At 36.6% G+C, this 16,051-nt stretch overlaps 1 protein-coding gene across 2 annotated transcripts in view; it reads left to right on the forward strand.

The window, feature by feature from the left end:
* The window catches only part of pdzd2 (PDZ domain containing 2), a 92,703-nt gene extending 86,422 nt beyond the window's left edge, over positions 1–6,281 (forward strand). The window contains exons 21-25 of one of the 2 annotated variants that reach the window (XM_067438403.1): positions 33–150; positions 434–535; positions 1,587–1,860; positions 1,951–2,085; positions 4,927–6,281. In XM_067438403.1, coding sequence (XP_067294504.1) covers positions 33–150; positions 434–535; positions 1,587–1,860; positions 1,951–2,085; positions 4,927–5,093 — 796 coding nt within the window. In that variant the 3' untranslated portion in view covers positions 5,094–6,281. The remainder of the gene's footprint in view (positions 1–32; positions 151–433; positions 536–1,586; positions 1,861–1,950; positions 2,086–4,926) is intronic. The other variant, XM_067438404.1, reaches the window with a different exon arrangement.
* The last annotated feature ends 9,770 nt before the right edge of the window (positions 6,282–16,051 follow it).

Here is a 16,051-nt window from a genome sequence, read left to right on the forward strand (position 1 = left end):
TGAAGATTATATTGTTTTGTCTCCGGTGACAGTTTGAAAGACCTTGAATCTTCTCCTTTGGACCAAAATAAAGTGCAAGATCTTCTGTGTTCCCTCACAACCAAAGTGGATGTGACAAGTCTCATACAAGAAACAAACACTCTTTCAGAGGTAATTTATCAGGTCTTCAGGCTTCATTTCAATTTAAAAAGCTAATATTTTTCTTTTTAAGGGATAAGAATGATATTGCTTTCAGATATTTACAGAATTGCTTTTGTTTTGGCTTACTAACATTTATAAAGCACACAATTGTTACCTAACTGTCACTTTTTGACACTTATTTTACTTTATTTTGTCAGTTTAGTCATTGTTTTTATGGGCCCTATTCATAGCTTCACATATTTCTTTTAATTTCAAAAAGGTTAACCAGTCTTTCATCAATGTTTTTATCTAGGTTAAAGATGACATTTACTTTGTGATCTTAACCAAAGAGCAAGGATCTGGACTGGGTTTCAGCATCGCTGGAGGAGTAGATCTTGAGCAGAAATCTATTACTGTAAGCTCTTTTTCTCAAAGCAAAATGTTGTTTTTTTTTGTTTTTTTTAAAAGGAAAATTCTGTAGCATTTTTTAATTATACATTGTAGGGGTGACCCCGAATAGTCGAAGATTCGATGCATCGATATGCAGAGCCTGATTCGACCACCGATCTCACGGTCGAATCTTCGCGGGTGTTATGAAACGAGGATCATACCATTTTGGCAATATGGGGGTGCTCAATATTTTAAAGACGTGTCGCGGCGCTGAGCTGAGCTGAGCATCAGTGTGCGACCCCTTTAAGGGCGCTTAGCTTCGCACCGCGCCTTTAAAATTAGAACACGTTCAATAAGTGTACACACATTCAGCGCCTGTCCGCGGCCACTCGGGAAGTTGTTTAAAATCCTGCTGCACGACAGAGCGCTTTCGTGCAGCTCATCTGTCAGTCAATTCAAAATTGAGCTCGTGTGTATATAATGTGTGCGTTAGGTGTCGGTGTGAGTGAGATCCTGAGGCGCGCGGGGCTGAGCTTCGCGTACGTCTTGTAAACGAGTGTTCTTTTCCTCTCTAGGCAGGTATTTTTTTAGGTTTATTTATCAAAATGTTCTTTTATATATTTGTATGATGTTCTGTATTTCGATCGCGGCTTTAACATGTTATGAGAAAACGGTTTATTAATGTTTATCCACCACATTACCTTTTAGGCTATTTAAACCTAAATAAGAAAGCCATTGTCCGTTCGTCTGTCAGTTGGCAGGCAGTTTTTTTCGCTTTATTAAAAGTTGTTGCTGTGTGCAGTGTGTAGAGGAAAATAAAAATAGTTTTACCCTTCTGCTGACAGTGTCGTGCCCCTCCCAACCCATTCACACACACAGATGATTCGACTATCAGCCGACCATAGAGAGATTCGACAATTCTGATTCGATTGTCTAAATCCTTAGTCGAGGACAGCCCTAATATATTGTCACCCCCTTGTAATATCTAAATGAACCAGAAGTATTATATAGATTCAGCTAAGATTATTAAAGTTATTAACTTGGACTATAATATAACTACTACTTTTTTTCCACAGGTCCATCGGGTTTTCACACGAGGTGTGGCAGGAGTGGAAGGTACCATTCACAGAGGAGATAGAGTTTTGTCAATAAATGGGACCAGCTTGAGTGGAATCACACACGGAGAGGCGCTGTCCTGCCTTCATCAGACCAGATTGCCGAAACAAGCATTAGTGATTATCCAGAAAGGCAAGAACACTGATCCAACATCAACTAGACAAGAATTTCCTCTTCAGACTGTAGTCTGCTCTTCTCCTGGCCACAGAGTCAGCATCAGGGAATATAAAACAAGTGAGTGTCTGTAGTTTTGTAAATTTCATAATAATAATCCCAAGAAAAATAACTATTTATGTTCCTAATTGGCTGCTTGGTGTGTTGTAGGTGTGGAAGTGGGGCCAGACGGGGCTTTGAGTGTGGAGTTACAGAAGACTACAGCTGGTCTAGGGTTCAGTCTAGATGGAGGCAAAGCATCTGCCCATGGAGATCGACCTCTCTACATAAAACGCATTTTCCGTGGTGAGTGCTCAAATGAGATATATCCAGCTGCAGCCCCACAGCACACCAGTTTCAGAACCCCATCCACCAGAGGTGAGGGACTCGAGTCACATTTTAGGACTAAAGACTTGCTAGACAATTATTAATAAAAGACTCTACTTGACTTTGACTTTATTTTCATGACTTGAGACTTGACTCGGACTAAAGTTAAATGACTCTTAATGTTTTTGTAAATAAATATTGTTTTTTGAACGCACCGAAACCTAACCACCTGACCAGCAGGCAAGCAGAGAGCGCTAATGGAGACAGTCGTGAATGAACACGGAGGGCACTGCTTACGCAAAGTTTCCATGGTAATCAGTTACTTGTGTGTGTGCGCGTGTGCGTGTTAAATAAATATCCACAGAAGTGTTACTAGTATCTCAGTTCGTTAGAATCTCAGATTGTTTGTTTCTATATTGTGTCTATATAAAATTGTCAACACAATGTAAAGTATTTGCTCTGGCTCTTTTTATGCTGCTTGTTGTAAACTGTTGACATTGTACAAGCATAATGTGACGGTTGGTCAGTGTTGTGTTTGTGATTAGACGGCTGGGTTAAAGTCACTCCACCATTTCTGTGTTCTGCATTGGAGCTGATTTTTGACAAATTATGTAACAAAAAGTAATTTTTATACTCTCCCATTGATTTCAATTATATAAATACAAATGCTGAAATCCAGCCAACATTGCACACATGTAAAACGTTTTAGTAAAACATGATTTAAGGGAGAAATATTAGCTACATTTTGTCTGTTGGCCTAAATTTTATTTTTCCAGCAAACTTCATTTGGGGACGAAAATATCCAGATAGCTTACATAAACAACATTTTAAGCCAATTAGGCAAAAATATAAATTAAATTGAAAATAAAACCATCAGTTAGACACAGGTCAAAAACTGGTATAGGCCTAACTGTTGACATTCTGTCCGCCTCACTTTTGAAATGATGGTTTCACCCCTGTCTGGACATGTTAGTGGTTGATAAAAATCAATAATCCCAAGCACTCAAATATTATTGAAGAAATGTAAAAAGCCTTTATTTTAACATAGCTTTAATATTTTAAAAACAGGTGACGAGTAATGGACACCTATACGTGTTGTTGCTAATGAGCCTTTGTCGGGGTGTGAGCCCTAAACACAATCTGAGATCATTAAGTTTATTAATTATAATATTAATCATCACCTGGTCATGCTGTACAGGACTAAGAGGAGAGAGAACATTCAAATAATACAAAGAGAATTTATCTCACCATATATTGATCACAATATATTGGCCTAATTTTGGTTACATTTCCATTTTAGGTGATGTAGTTTTAATTAATTTAATTTTTAATTTTTAGATTTGTTTTGTATTAAAAACTCAGCTGTATGTGGACAGACACCTTTTTTGGATAGAAATGCATATTGCATTTTTTGTTGCAAATAAAACTTCCAAAGTCAATAATTACTGTAGTTGTAGCTAATTTTAATATATAAATTCAGTTAAATCATCGAACATTTGTATGACTTGCCAGTGACTTGCTTGACCCAAGCTATGACTTGACTTGACTTGACTTGACTGTCACAACATATGACTTGGACTTGCTTGTGACTTGAAGGTTAAGACTTAAGACTTGCTTGTGACTTGAAGGTTAAGACTTAAGACTTGCTTGTGACTTGAAGGTTAAGACTTAAGACTTGCTTGTGACTTGAAGGTTAAGACTTAAGACTTGCTGGTGACTTGAAGGTTAAGACTTAAGACTTGCTTGTGACTTGAAGGTTAAGACTTAAGACTTGCTTGTGACTTGAAGGTTAAGACTTAAGACTTGCTTGTGACTTGAAGGTTAAGACTTAAGACTTGCTGGTGACTTGCACATGTGTGACTTACTCCCACCTCTGCCATCCACAGAACCGGAAGTGAGCGGCGCTAACCGTACACGTTGTTTTTATATGTATTTTAATCGGATCGATGTCTACAATATTTGACAACAATACTTTTAAATAAAGTTACCTTTCAATTCATATCATTGAACAAGAGAAACATGCATTTAAGATGTGAACAGAAGCATGAAGGAGAATATGTTGAGTTGTGTGTGATATTTCTGTCATGATAGGCTACATGCGGTGGTGAACGAATATTGAATCCGTTTACATCTTTCACATTTTATCATTAAAGCATTTTTTGCATTTGTCAAAAAATATTTTTTTTCTTAATATTAAATAATTATTAATTTATAAAACATAAATGTTGTTTTCAGGGATGAAAACAGGTTAATCTTTTCAAGTATTTCACGTTTTATCATTAAAACTTTTATTGCATTTGTCAAAATATATTATTTGTCTTGATATTAAATAATTATTCATTAATAAAAACATATTCATTTCGTTTTCAGGGATGGAAACACTTTAATCTTTTCAAGTATTTCTGCACGAAATGCCATGATATGGGCTTAAGAGTCACACGTTTTTGTGTTATTATATGAACAGAAAAGTGACTTTATTTAAAAACAATATTTTTGTTAAATATTGTAGACATCGATCCGATCAAAATCAATGTGAAAACAGCTTATATTTGACAAAAGAAAATTACATATATGGAAAGCAACTATGACTCTTTAAGCCCCGCCCCTCACCTCCGGTTCTGTGGATGGGGTTCTGAAACTGGTGTGCAGGGGGGCTGCAGCTGGTTACTATTGGCTAAAACACACAAATATTTAAAGACGTCCACTAGGGGGAGACAGAAGGTGTAATCTGTGCATCAAGAGAAATGTTAGCCCATCCCTGAGCACAATAAAAGAAAAGGGAAAAGTCGTTAATTCAGTGTTCTCTCTGTCACCACTCAGGAGGAGCTGCTGAGCAGTCCCGGGCCATTGATGTCGGAGATGAGCTTCTAGCCATCAACGGCAGGTCTTTGCAAGGCCTTATGCACTATGATGCCTGGAATATCATTAAAACGGTGTCTGAGGGTCCTGTTCAGTTAGTGATCAGAAAACCCAGGACTTCAGTATGACGTCTGATCTATCTGCACGTGTTGCACGTTTGTGAGATGCCAAACTGTGGTGGACTCTAATTGTACATAGACTTTGCATTGCTTTTATATGTGTTTGTTACAGGATCTCTATGATGAAGAATTTGTTGCACATTGATTTTTATATAAACCAAGGCTTCTGCAGATTTGCGGTGGATTTATGCGGGCTTGAGATATTTTAGTATGACTTTGAACTTTTTACTCACAGTCTTTGTGCTTTATGACTTTTTAAGACATTTAAAGCCTAATTGAATGAATTATGTTAATAACTGCATCTCTTGTATAATATATTTTGATTCCAATATTGCGAAAATAGTTTTTTACGTACAGCTATGATTATATGGTGATAATGCAAACCACTAAAGAGTTTGTTCACTCTGCCTAATCTGAATGATTAAGTCAACTTTTATATCAAGCTTTTATTTGAACTGGTTTATGACTTATAATGGATTTGTGGAATTGATTTTTTTCCTCTGTTATCATAGTAATTTACAAGTTTTTTATTGTTCCTGTTAAGGAGGGGTTATTACTGATTCATTAAGTTATCTTAAAGGTGAAGGGTGTAATTTCAGCGGTACTAGGAAATAGAATTGCAAAAATTCCAATTGATTCCTTATCACTCCCATCTGTCATTGTACAGGAAAAAAAAAAAAAAAACTCATACCATTGGTTGAAGCACAAGTTATTTTGACAGAGCCTCAGTGTTTACACTCACTTCACCTTAAATACTTGAATTCAATATTGTTGTTTTTTTCCCAACTAATTCACATATCTGTTCATACAAAAAAAACTCACCTTAGCACACTTTAATGACTGAATTATTGATTTTTAAAATCATGAAATTTCAGGTCTTTGGGTTATGTTTCATCATATTCTTTCAGCTGTGAATATTTTCATGTTTAGTCACATCTGAGACTTTCAAAAATGTTGTCTCCTTGATAACATTCATTTGAGCTGTTGTTACATTTTACTTGAAATGACTTTGTAAATATTGAGGTTCCCACTGATATTATTGTAATTTAATTTCACTTAAGTATTAAGTACACGTGTAGTAACTAAAGTGTATATGAAAAAAATGTTTTTTTTCCACTCTTGTCAGATTTTCTTCCCTTGTGAATAAAGACATCCGATTTTTTGTAAATGTGATATCCATTTGAATCATGCACCAATATTGCCTGTCAAGGCTGCTAATCTTATTTTATATTAATCAACCTATTTGGGGTGAACTAGTGGTTTCATAATATTTGTTTGTTTCTATTTGTTCTATGCAGATACTTTGAAAACTGTTGTTATTGTTTGTTGTAAAGCTCTTTTATTTCAATATTAATGAAAACTGCATCTTAATGAGAGGCACAACAGACTGAAGTGGTGTTTGATGCTAAACACACTTTCATTTACATAACATTATCATAACCTAAAGCAGTCAAATGTCCTGTTATAACTGTTGTATAATATACGGACTAACCCCTTTAAAGCAACCATTTTTTTTATTTTAATATACTTTAAAGTGTGATTTACTCCTGTTATGGAAAAGCTACATTTTTAGCATTACTCCAGTAATGACAAAGACAGACAGACAGACAGAAGGGGTGATGAACTGAGAAATACAATTTCCCTTGAGTTTTTGACATATAAGAGTTATAACATTCTAGTACTATAGTAATATTATCCTGTAAGTTTCACAACAGTTAAAAAAAAAAAAAAAAACTTTGTTAGTCTAAAAACAGCTTTTATTGTAACCAAGCCCAGATAATGGCTAGTTGTGGAATGTGCCTGAAAGACACACACCTCTGTTCTCTGTTAAATGTATTTCTATGATTCCACTATTACCAAATGATCTAAACATTGAAACTGCAGCTGCAACTGTCTTGAGTTGTAGCCGGTTTGCCAACAGACCGAGTAGGTAGCACTACCATACACAGGTTGATGTAACTTTTGACAAAGAAGTAATGTTAGCTTGTTACCTAGCTAACATTGTTAGCTTATAGTGGTTACATTTTCTTCAAATTTTGTCAAAGGCACCATACAGTCCTCTGAGAGAAGCAATATAGCCAATATGTTCAGTTTGAAACATTGAATCAATGGTATTGATGCCACTTTTGTCATTTAACAGTGTACAATGGAAAAACTATTGCAGATTTGCATAGCCTAAGGCTATATGAATTTACAATTTACAAATGTTATTACAACTTGCTAAAATGTCACAAGTTTCAGTTCTCTCCTATTTCCTGTTCTCCGTTTAACAGTCATGTGATCAAAAGCCACAAAACCAGTGAGAATTGCCAGTCAGCAGAAGAAAGGATGACATATCACCTAAGCTGAAAACTCTAAAAAATATATATATACACTATTTTTTGTGCATGACTTAAAATATATGCATTATGCATTAAATGTGGTGTTTACATGCATCAGACAAAGAGATGAAATGGCGGCTGTGTGGGCGAGCTCTTTGACACGACCCCTAGAATGGAAAAAGTGAGTAGGCTTATAAACATTGAGTGGGGTCCAAAACACCACCAGACAAAATGCAATTGTTAATACAATCTTTCATTGTAGAATGGTTATGTCACAAATGTGTTTATGAGGATGGTGGGCCAATCCTTAAATATTTAAACTTTCTGTTTATTTCTAAATCTGAATTAGATTTTAAATCTCAGATTTTCAATTCTTACTCTTTTGTTTATATAGTGGCTAAATGTAAATGTTATCTAAATGTTGTAATCTAAATGTTGTAATCTAAATGTTAACCTTAATGTACAAACATTGTTCCACATATACAAGTGCCACATAAGAAAGAAAGAAAGAAAGGTTAGGTTGACTTAGCATGCCTTACAAAAAAAGAAGTGTTTCAAGTGTGTCATCAGTATACTTCTTTTAAACTATAAAAATAAGGAAGTATACTTTTTCTACGTTTTTATGGCTGACTTCTCAGAAATATACTTAAAATTAAACTTACTTGACTTTGTATATTTGTATATTTACAAAAGAACAAAATATATTTTGCCTATTGTACTCAATATTTTGATTGAGATGTAGGCTATACTTAAAAAGTAATTAAAGTGAGACTTCTGACCATCCCAGTTCCTTGACCTGAAGCCAATAGAAAATGAGTGGGGTGAACTAAAGAGAAGAAGCACCAACGTGAAGCTGGAGAGATTCTGTATAGAGGAATATCATGTGTTCTCCAAACTCATCAGGCATTATAGAAGAAGACTCACAGCTGTTATCTTGGAAAAAGGGGCTCGCAAAAATTTCTAAAAAGTGCTAATAACTGTGGCCATTGTGAACTAGATTTTTTTAATGTATTTCTTAATACAATTTTTCCCCCATTTTAAATAGTTTAATTTCATTGAAAGTTTGTGACTTTGTGATTTTTTTTTTTAAATGAAAGATCAAAAGGATTAATAATGCAGATTTAAACAAACTTCTAAAACTAACATTTTCCCCACTCCTAAGCACGAAATAATCCAGAGGGAAACAGCCTTTGAAATTTTCCATCTCACTGTCTCACCCTTTAAAGTAATCTAACATTTTGAAGTTGACTTCATGCCTCCCCCTTGGGAGTCCTGTGCCCCTACTCAATCTCCTTTGTTCCTTTTTCAAAGAAAGACTTTTCTGTCATTCAGCAAATTAACTTTCCCTAAAATCTCTTGCTCTTTCTTGATGTGTGCCCTCTTTGGTCCTCAGAACCTCAAATAGAGACGTTTTTTTATATTCAGAAGCAAGTCAAGAAAGTTGTTAGACAAACTACAGTGCTGCTGACATCTAATGTTTATTAGTGTAATTTTAATTACATTTCTGCAATTCATCCACTTAAAGACATTTGGTGCAGCAAAACTGAATTTTGTGGACTTTTAAGGTGTATTCATTAGTACAGTCCCTGACAAAAGTCTTGTTGCTTATCTACTTTCTAGAAATACCTGATATTAACTTGACTTTTAATTAATTAATTGGTGTTAGAAATAGCTCATATGAAAAGCTAAAACCCTCCCAAATGATGTTCAATGCACTGAAATAAATAATTTTCACAGAAAAAATATTTATCATTTAATCAAGACAGAAAGGTCAAATTTTGGCAAGACAAAAGTTTTGTCGCCTATACAGAAATTGAACAAATTTACTGCAAATACAAAAATATGTCAGCAAATTAAGTTGTGGTGCTGTGAGATCCAAATTTAATATCTTGTATGACTTCCATGAGCTTGAAGGACTGCATCCATGCGGTTTGGCAAGGATTCATACAATTTATTGATGAAGTCATCAAGAATAGCTAAGAAAGCAGTCTTGCATGCCTCCCAGAGTTCATCAATATTCTTTGGTTTCGTCTTCCATGCGTCCTCTTTCATCCTACCCCACATATAATCAATGATGTTCATGTCTGGTGACTGGGCTGGCCAATCCTGGAGCATCTTGATCTTCTTCGCCTTAAGGAACTTTGATGTGGAGATGGAAGTATGCGATGGAGCACCGTCCTGCTGCAGAATTTGGCCTCTTTTATGGTTGGGAATAAGAGGTAGCTAAGATTTCTTGGTATTTTAGACTATTGATGTTGCCTTCCATCCTGCAGATCTCGCACACCCCCATACTGGATGTAACCCCAGACCATGATTTTTCCGCCACCAAACTTCACTGTTTTCTGGGTGAATCTCGGATCCATTCTGGCTCCAGTAGGTCTCCTGCAATATTTGCGGCGACTGTGGTGTAATTCAACAGAAGAATCATCTGAAAAATCCACCTTCTGCCACTTTTCCAGCGTCCATCCTTTTAGCCGGCTGTGGGCCTTGGCAAATTCCACACGGTTTTTCAATTGTCTTTTGTTTAGTGCTGGCTTCTGGGCACTGATTTGGCCATGGAGGCCATTTTGAGACAGAATCCGACAAACTGTTCTGGAGGACACAGGGACTTCAGGTGACCAGGTCTCGTGGAGCTCTGCTGCAGTGGAAAATAGGCTGGCCTTGGATTTTCAAGCCAACAAACGGTCCTCTCGAGCAGTTGTCTTGTGGGGTCTGCCTGACCTGGGCTTGTCAAAAACGTCTCCAGTCTCTTCAAATCTTTTTTTATCCTCTGTACTTGACGCTGAGACACATTGAAGGTGTCTGCCACCTCAGCAGTGGATCTGGTCTTCAGCCTCTTGATAAATCAAAACTTTAGTCTCAGGGTGAATCTTAGGCATGTTTGCAGAGGTCTAGTTGCAGTTGATGTGAAGGTCTAGCGTACTGGGGTTCTTTTTATACACACTTGAGACCTAATTGATCCATTATTAGTCACAGGTGAAGCTCATATGACAAGGCGACAACACTTATGTCTTTGCAAAAATTGACTCAATGGGCTTTACCAAGCTGTGAATATTAGAATACTTTTTGAAAGTTTATTTTTTTACTGAAACATTATCACAAAAGCTGGTGGGATTAAAATGAGCCATTTCTTGTAAAAAAAAATCTTGATTAGAAATATATTTCAGCGGCACTTTAGGTCAATTTGTACACAAGCGACAAGACTTTTGTCAGGGACTGTATGTAGGCCATGCCACTACTAAAAGACGGTTTCTAGGGCAGTGGTTTTACAACTTTTGCTTCACAACCAATTGTGGTGACCTAAAATAGTATTAGTTAAATTATTTAGCATATGAACAAAAAAGCAATCATTGGAATTTAACTATTACCTTGAAATGCATAGGCCCAACAATGCGCAAAGTTATTAACATAACATAGTTTAAATAGGAAAATGGACCATTTAAAGCCCCAAAGAGTGATTTACTTGCCTAAAACAGACAATGGACCAATATTATTTGCCATATTGCCAAGAGATAGATGCATTTGCCAAAAAAAAAAGCATGGACTTTCCAAAGCTGTCTAAATTGTTGTTTTTTGAACTTGGAAATGAACAGACACATCAATATACCTTTCACTAAAACAAAACAATAAAGGCTCCATCTAAAAGGTCAAGCTGATTTATAGATGATCATGAACTTTAAACGTGAATCAAGACCTTTGAGGTAGAAAAAAGTCTTAAATCAAAAGAATGTGATGAGTCATTTAGGACTCATTTACAGTTTAGGCTTACAGTATCACAAGCTCCATTAGGAATGGTCTAGATGATCAACATCTCTATCTCCTCACTGTGTGTCATAGATTGGCTTCCTGCAAGCTAAGCTAATGGATTACATCACTTGCAGTCATAGATATTTGGAATGCTGGTTTCAATCCAGAGTCAGTCTGCAGGGAAGGAGGGGAGGGAAATGAGACCATCTCAAGTAAATAAATGTATCCCTGGGTGAAGAGTGGCTCTTTGGCCACCTAACCGTGATATCATTGCACATCTGGGACCTAAACACTCATTCAACAAATTGGTTTTGGATAAAGGGTGGCAACACCAACCCCTTCATCCTTAGATTTTTATTCTTCAAGTCCCAGATTGCTAATGTTGTTTTTAAATTAAAAATTTATGTTTTTTAAGCCACTTGGACTTGAGAAATGCCACTTTAAGCCACGTTTTTTTAAGCCACCATCTGTGACCTACCATGTTTAGGATATATTGCCCATGTCATTACACACATACGTGTCCTCATAAACCATATATGCAAGCTCACACATACATTGGGTTTCCATGTTTTATATGCATGGAAATATTGATTTTTATACTGTACAAACTGTACCCTCTAAATCCTCTAACCCTACTCCAAAATAAATCTCATAGAAAACATAGAAAACATTTTTACGGACACACACACACACACACACACACAAACACACACGTCGTGTTCCCATGTTTTATGGGGACTTTCCATAGGCATAATGGATTTCATACTGTACAAACTGTACATCCTATCCTCTTACACTGCCCCTGCCCCTAAACCTACCCATCACAGGAAACATTCTGCATTTTTACTTTCTCAAAAAAAAAAAAAAACTCCTTCTGTGTGATTTGTGAGATGTTTTCCTCATGGGGACCTAAAAATGTCCCCACAAGGACAAGGATTTCGGATATTGCCATCTTTGTGGGGACATTTTGTCCCCATAACGTAGGGATTACCAGGTCTCACACACTCTCACACACACACACACACACACACACACACACACACACACACACACACACACACACACACACACACACACACACACACACACACACACACACACACACACACGCACACACACACACACACTGCCCCTGCCCCTAAACCAGGGTATTCTCACAAAAATGCATATAAATAGTACGAGTGTGCAATGTTGTGGAATGTATACGCCAAAACTCATTTTGGCGTGTCTATGGCACGCTGTTTTTCGCGTACATATGATACGCATTTTATGGCGTATTATACATACGAACCCCCCACCCCACCACCCTAAACCTACCCAAGAGCGTGTCATATATACGCCCCACCACCCTAAACCTACCCAAGAGCGTGTCATATATACGCCCCACCACCCTAAACCTACCCAAGAGCGTGTCATATATACACAATAAAGTGCGTATCATATGCACGCGAAAAACAGCGTATCATATGCACGCCAAAATGAGTTTTGGCGTATACATTCCATGACATTCCACATTGGTACTATTTATACCCATTTATGTGTGATCGGGTTGCCCTAAACCCATCACAGGAAACATTCTGCATTTTTACGTCCTCAAAAAAAAACTCATCCTGTATGATTTATAAGATGTTTGACCAAAAAATGTCCCCACAAGGACAAGGATTTCAGGTATTGCCATCTTTGTGGGGACATTTTGTCCCCATAATGTAGGGATTACCACATACACACACACCTTAGAAAATGGATACTCATTACTGATCATAATTCCCATTACATACCAGGGTAATAAAGTTTCCTGGGAAAAAAACAAAAAGGTTATTAAATGAAAAGATTGTATTTCATATAAAAAGCCAATTTCCTGGGCGCTGTTGATAAGGGCAAATACATTAAATATGTGTCAAATATAAATTTATTAGTCAAGTCTTTTAAAGCAGGAGTGACTTCCAAAAATGAAAATATTCTGCTGAATGAACTTGAGTCTCAACGTATCCATCCCAAAACTTTTGATGGTGGTGAAGAAAGATTGAAGAAAGATGACTATTGGTCGATTGGATGCCATCCAGCCTCTTAAACACACTTTATCTAGCATGCAGACCTGATAATAAAGAGCATCAGAGTGCACATGTACTCTCACAGTCATCAACTGTTTGACTCACTGTGAAATTAGGATTAATGAACTGAACATGAGTTCGGCAAGGAGTCAACTCAAATACTGCTCTCGTCTCTATCCACTTGCTTTATTCGCCCTTTTCTCTCTTTTTTCAAGTTTTCCTCTTATCAGTCAGCTGGCAGTAAACACACACACACTTATCTTGTGTATGTGTTTACTTTAACACAGTGCTTCCTGGAGGGCTCTATCAGTAGAATTCCCCTGCAAAAATACGATGCATTGAAATTCACCAGGGCTCCTTTATCATACTCATAATGGTGAAATCATCGAAAGGAGCACTGAATGGTGTGTTGATGGCGGCGCAGAGAAGAATCATTAGCAAAGTTCTGCACTGCACACCAGCAGCACTGATTCCATCAACACAGCATTGAGATGAGCTGCCATTTAGGTGAAAGAGAAAATGATGAGTGTTTGTGTTTGTATTCATCAGAACATGCACTAAATCCTCAATCACACAGTGTATGCAGAAGGGGGAAATACGTCTGAGGCTCAATGCAGGAAGATGGATTTTCCTGCCACTGCAGTCATCAGCCGAGGCCTTGCCTGCTTCAGCACAGCTGGGCTAGTGGGGTCTCCTTGGAGCAGCTCCAGACTGGTGAGCCACCAGCCAAAGTCCGGATGGAGCTGTTAATCAAAGTGCCACTAACACAGCCATCCATCTTCAGGCTGGACCAGCTACTGTGGCCTAAACCGTGCCCCTATACAGCCTTTCCTCTCTGGTGTGAACAGAAAGTTTCATGAATGCAAATGTTTGATGCTAATTTAAAAGAAGAAGAAGAAGAAAAATGTATTATTATTCATTATTGAAGATGGTTGTCTCTTATTATTTTTAAAACAATAATGTAAATCAAAGTAAATCCCCCTCACAAAAAATTACTGTGACACTACCATGATGCAATAATGGTGTCAGATTATAACCATATTATCACAGTAGCATGTTATTACTACTAAATAATACATGTATTATAAATAATACATGTTCAAACATTTTGTTAGAGTGACACATTTTTTTTCTGCATGAAAGAAGTAGAAATTGTATATAAATCCTGGAATGAAACTGTTCAGCATTCATTATGCCAGTGTGAGAAGAACGATGGGTGTAAGCACAGCGAGTGAAGGGTGATGAAGTGTGTTGTGATTTGTTCATATTGATTGCATGACTCATTCCACATAATGGGTAAGAGCTTTGTTGTTCTATAGAAAAATGCAATGTTTAAACAATGTGTCTGAGGTGATGGTGCATGCCAATTTCATTGTGGACAATGTGGAAACTGCTCTTCACTTAATAAATTGACGGCTTGATTACTAATATACAACATGACTTTTATTTTGTAGTTATCAGTTATCAAATAAAGATGTTTAGTCAACTCAAATGACGTGGGTCTCCCCGCAAAAATGTGATCTGCTATCAAATAAAGTTGTTTTATATGACAGGTCACGCAGACACTTTTGTGATAGGTAGGATTTATTTATGTAACGGCACATTCAATTTTCTAGAATCTGCAAACGAGACTGTTAAATGCTTGAAAGTGTTCAATAAGGTCATTATATGAATGTTTTACGAAGCACATGTGATTCAAGTTGACAAGTTGGCTTTCTAAAATGCCAAGGTTGTCATTTCCTTTAACAATCTCTGGAAATAAAAGAGGGTGAAGAATCCTAGGATGAAGTTTTTTCAAAAAGTGTAATAACTCCATGGAATAGCATCCATATGGCAAAGTCATGTGGGATGCAGGAATACAATATTTTGTTAACGCTGAATAAGAAAGTAGACGCTAAGAAAGAATATTCAAAATAATATTATTTTTTAAATCAATCAAAAAGAAATTATAAATTCATTTTTAAAATAGATATTATGGTTATACCAGATAAAATAACAGTGGGATTTCTATAACAGTAAAATAACAGTGGAAATATTGTTTAGAGTTTATGTGCCAGGCCAACAGTACTTGTTTGTCGAAGTTTGATCATTTAATAGGAAGTTTAGAGATATTATAATTACATAGGCCTACCAACAAAAATAAGAAACCACTGACTATTCCCTATATAATTGGAAATAGCATTGCATAAGGAAGCGGGACCATTCACAAATTGTCTCAACCAATCTGAAATGTTGAGGAAGAGAAGTCAAGAAAATGTAGACCCCCATGATCATAGCTGCAAGGACAGATTTGTTTGATATAGTGTCTCCTTTGTTTCCAAAGGAAGTCAAAGTCTTTTGACCCGAACATAGATAGACTTACATACACGTACAGTACTTATGTATCCACATACAAGAAGAGAGCAGAGTAGGTTAGTAACCCTCAGCTTTGGCAAGGAGTTCCTTCCTCTTGAACCAATCCCTTTGGAGCCATGCAGGAATAATACATATATATATTAGCTTTAGCAACATCAAAGATTAACCTACCTAACATTGTCATTTTTGTGAATAGTTATTCCCAGGCCTACATGAGATTTAACAGGGATATTATAAAGGGAAGAGACAGAACAAGACTTTATGCAAGCAGTTCAGATGTATATTCTGACTCTTTAGAGAACTTTAAAGGGGTGATGAATTGAGGAATCAACTTTCTCTTGAGCTTTTGATATATAAAGGTCATGGTAATATAAGAATATCCGCTAAGTTTTAGAGCTGAAAACATCCTTGTTAGTCAAAGAAAAGCTTTTATAGACACCAGGCCCAGAAAACGATCTTGTGCTTCATTCTTACCTCATAGCGCTACGAAACA

The sequence above is a fragment of the Pseudorasbora parva genome, chromosome 3 (genome assembly GCF_024679245.1).
Source record: "Pseudorasbora parva isolate DD20220531a chromosome 3, ASM2467924v1, whole genome shotgun sequence".
Classification (NCBI taxonomy): domain Eukaryota; kingdom Metazoa; phylum Chordata; class Actinopteri; order Cypriniformes; family Gobionidae; genus Pseudorasbora; species Pseudorasbora parva.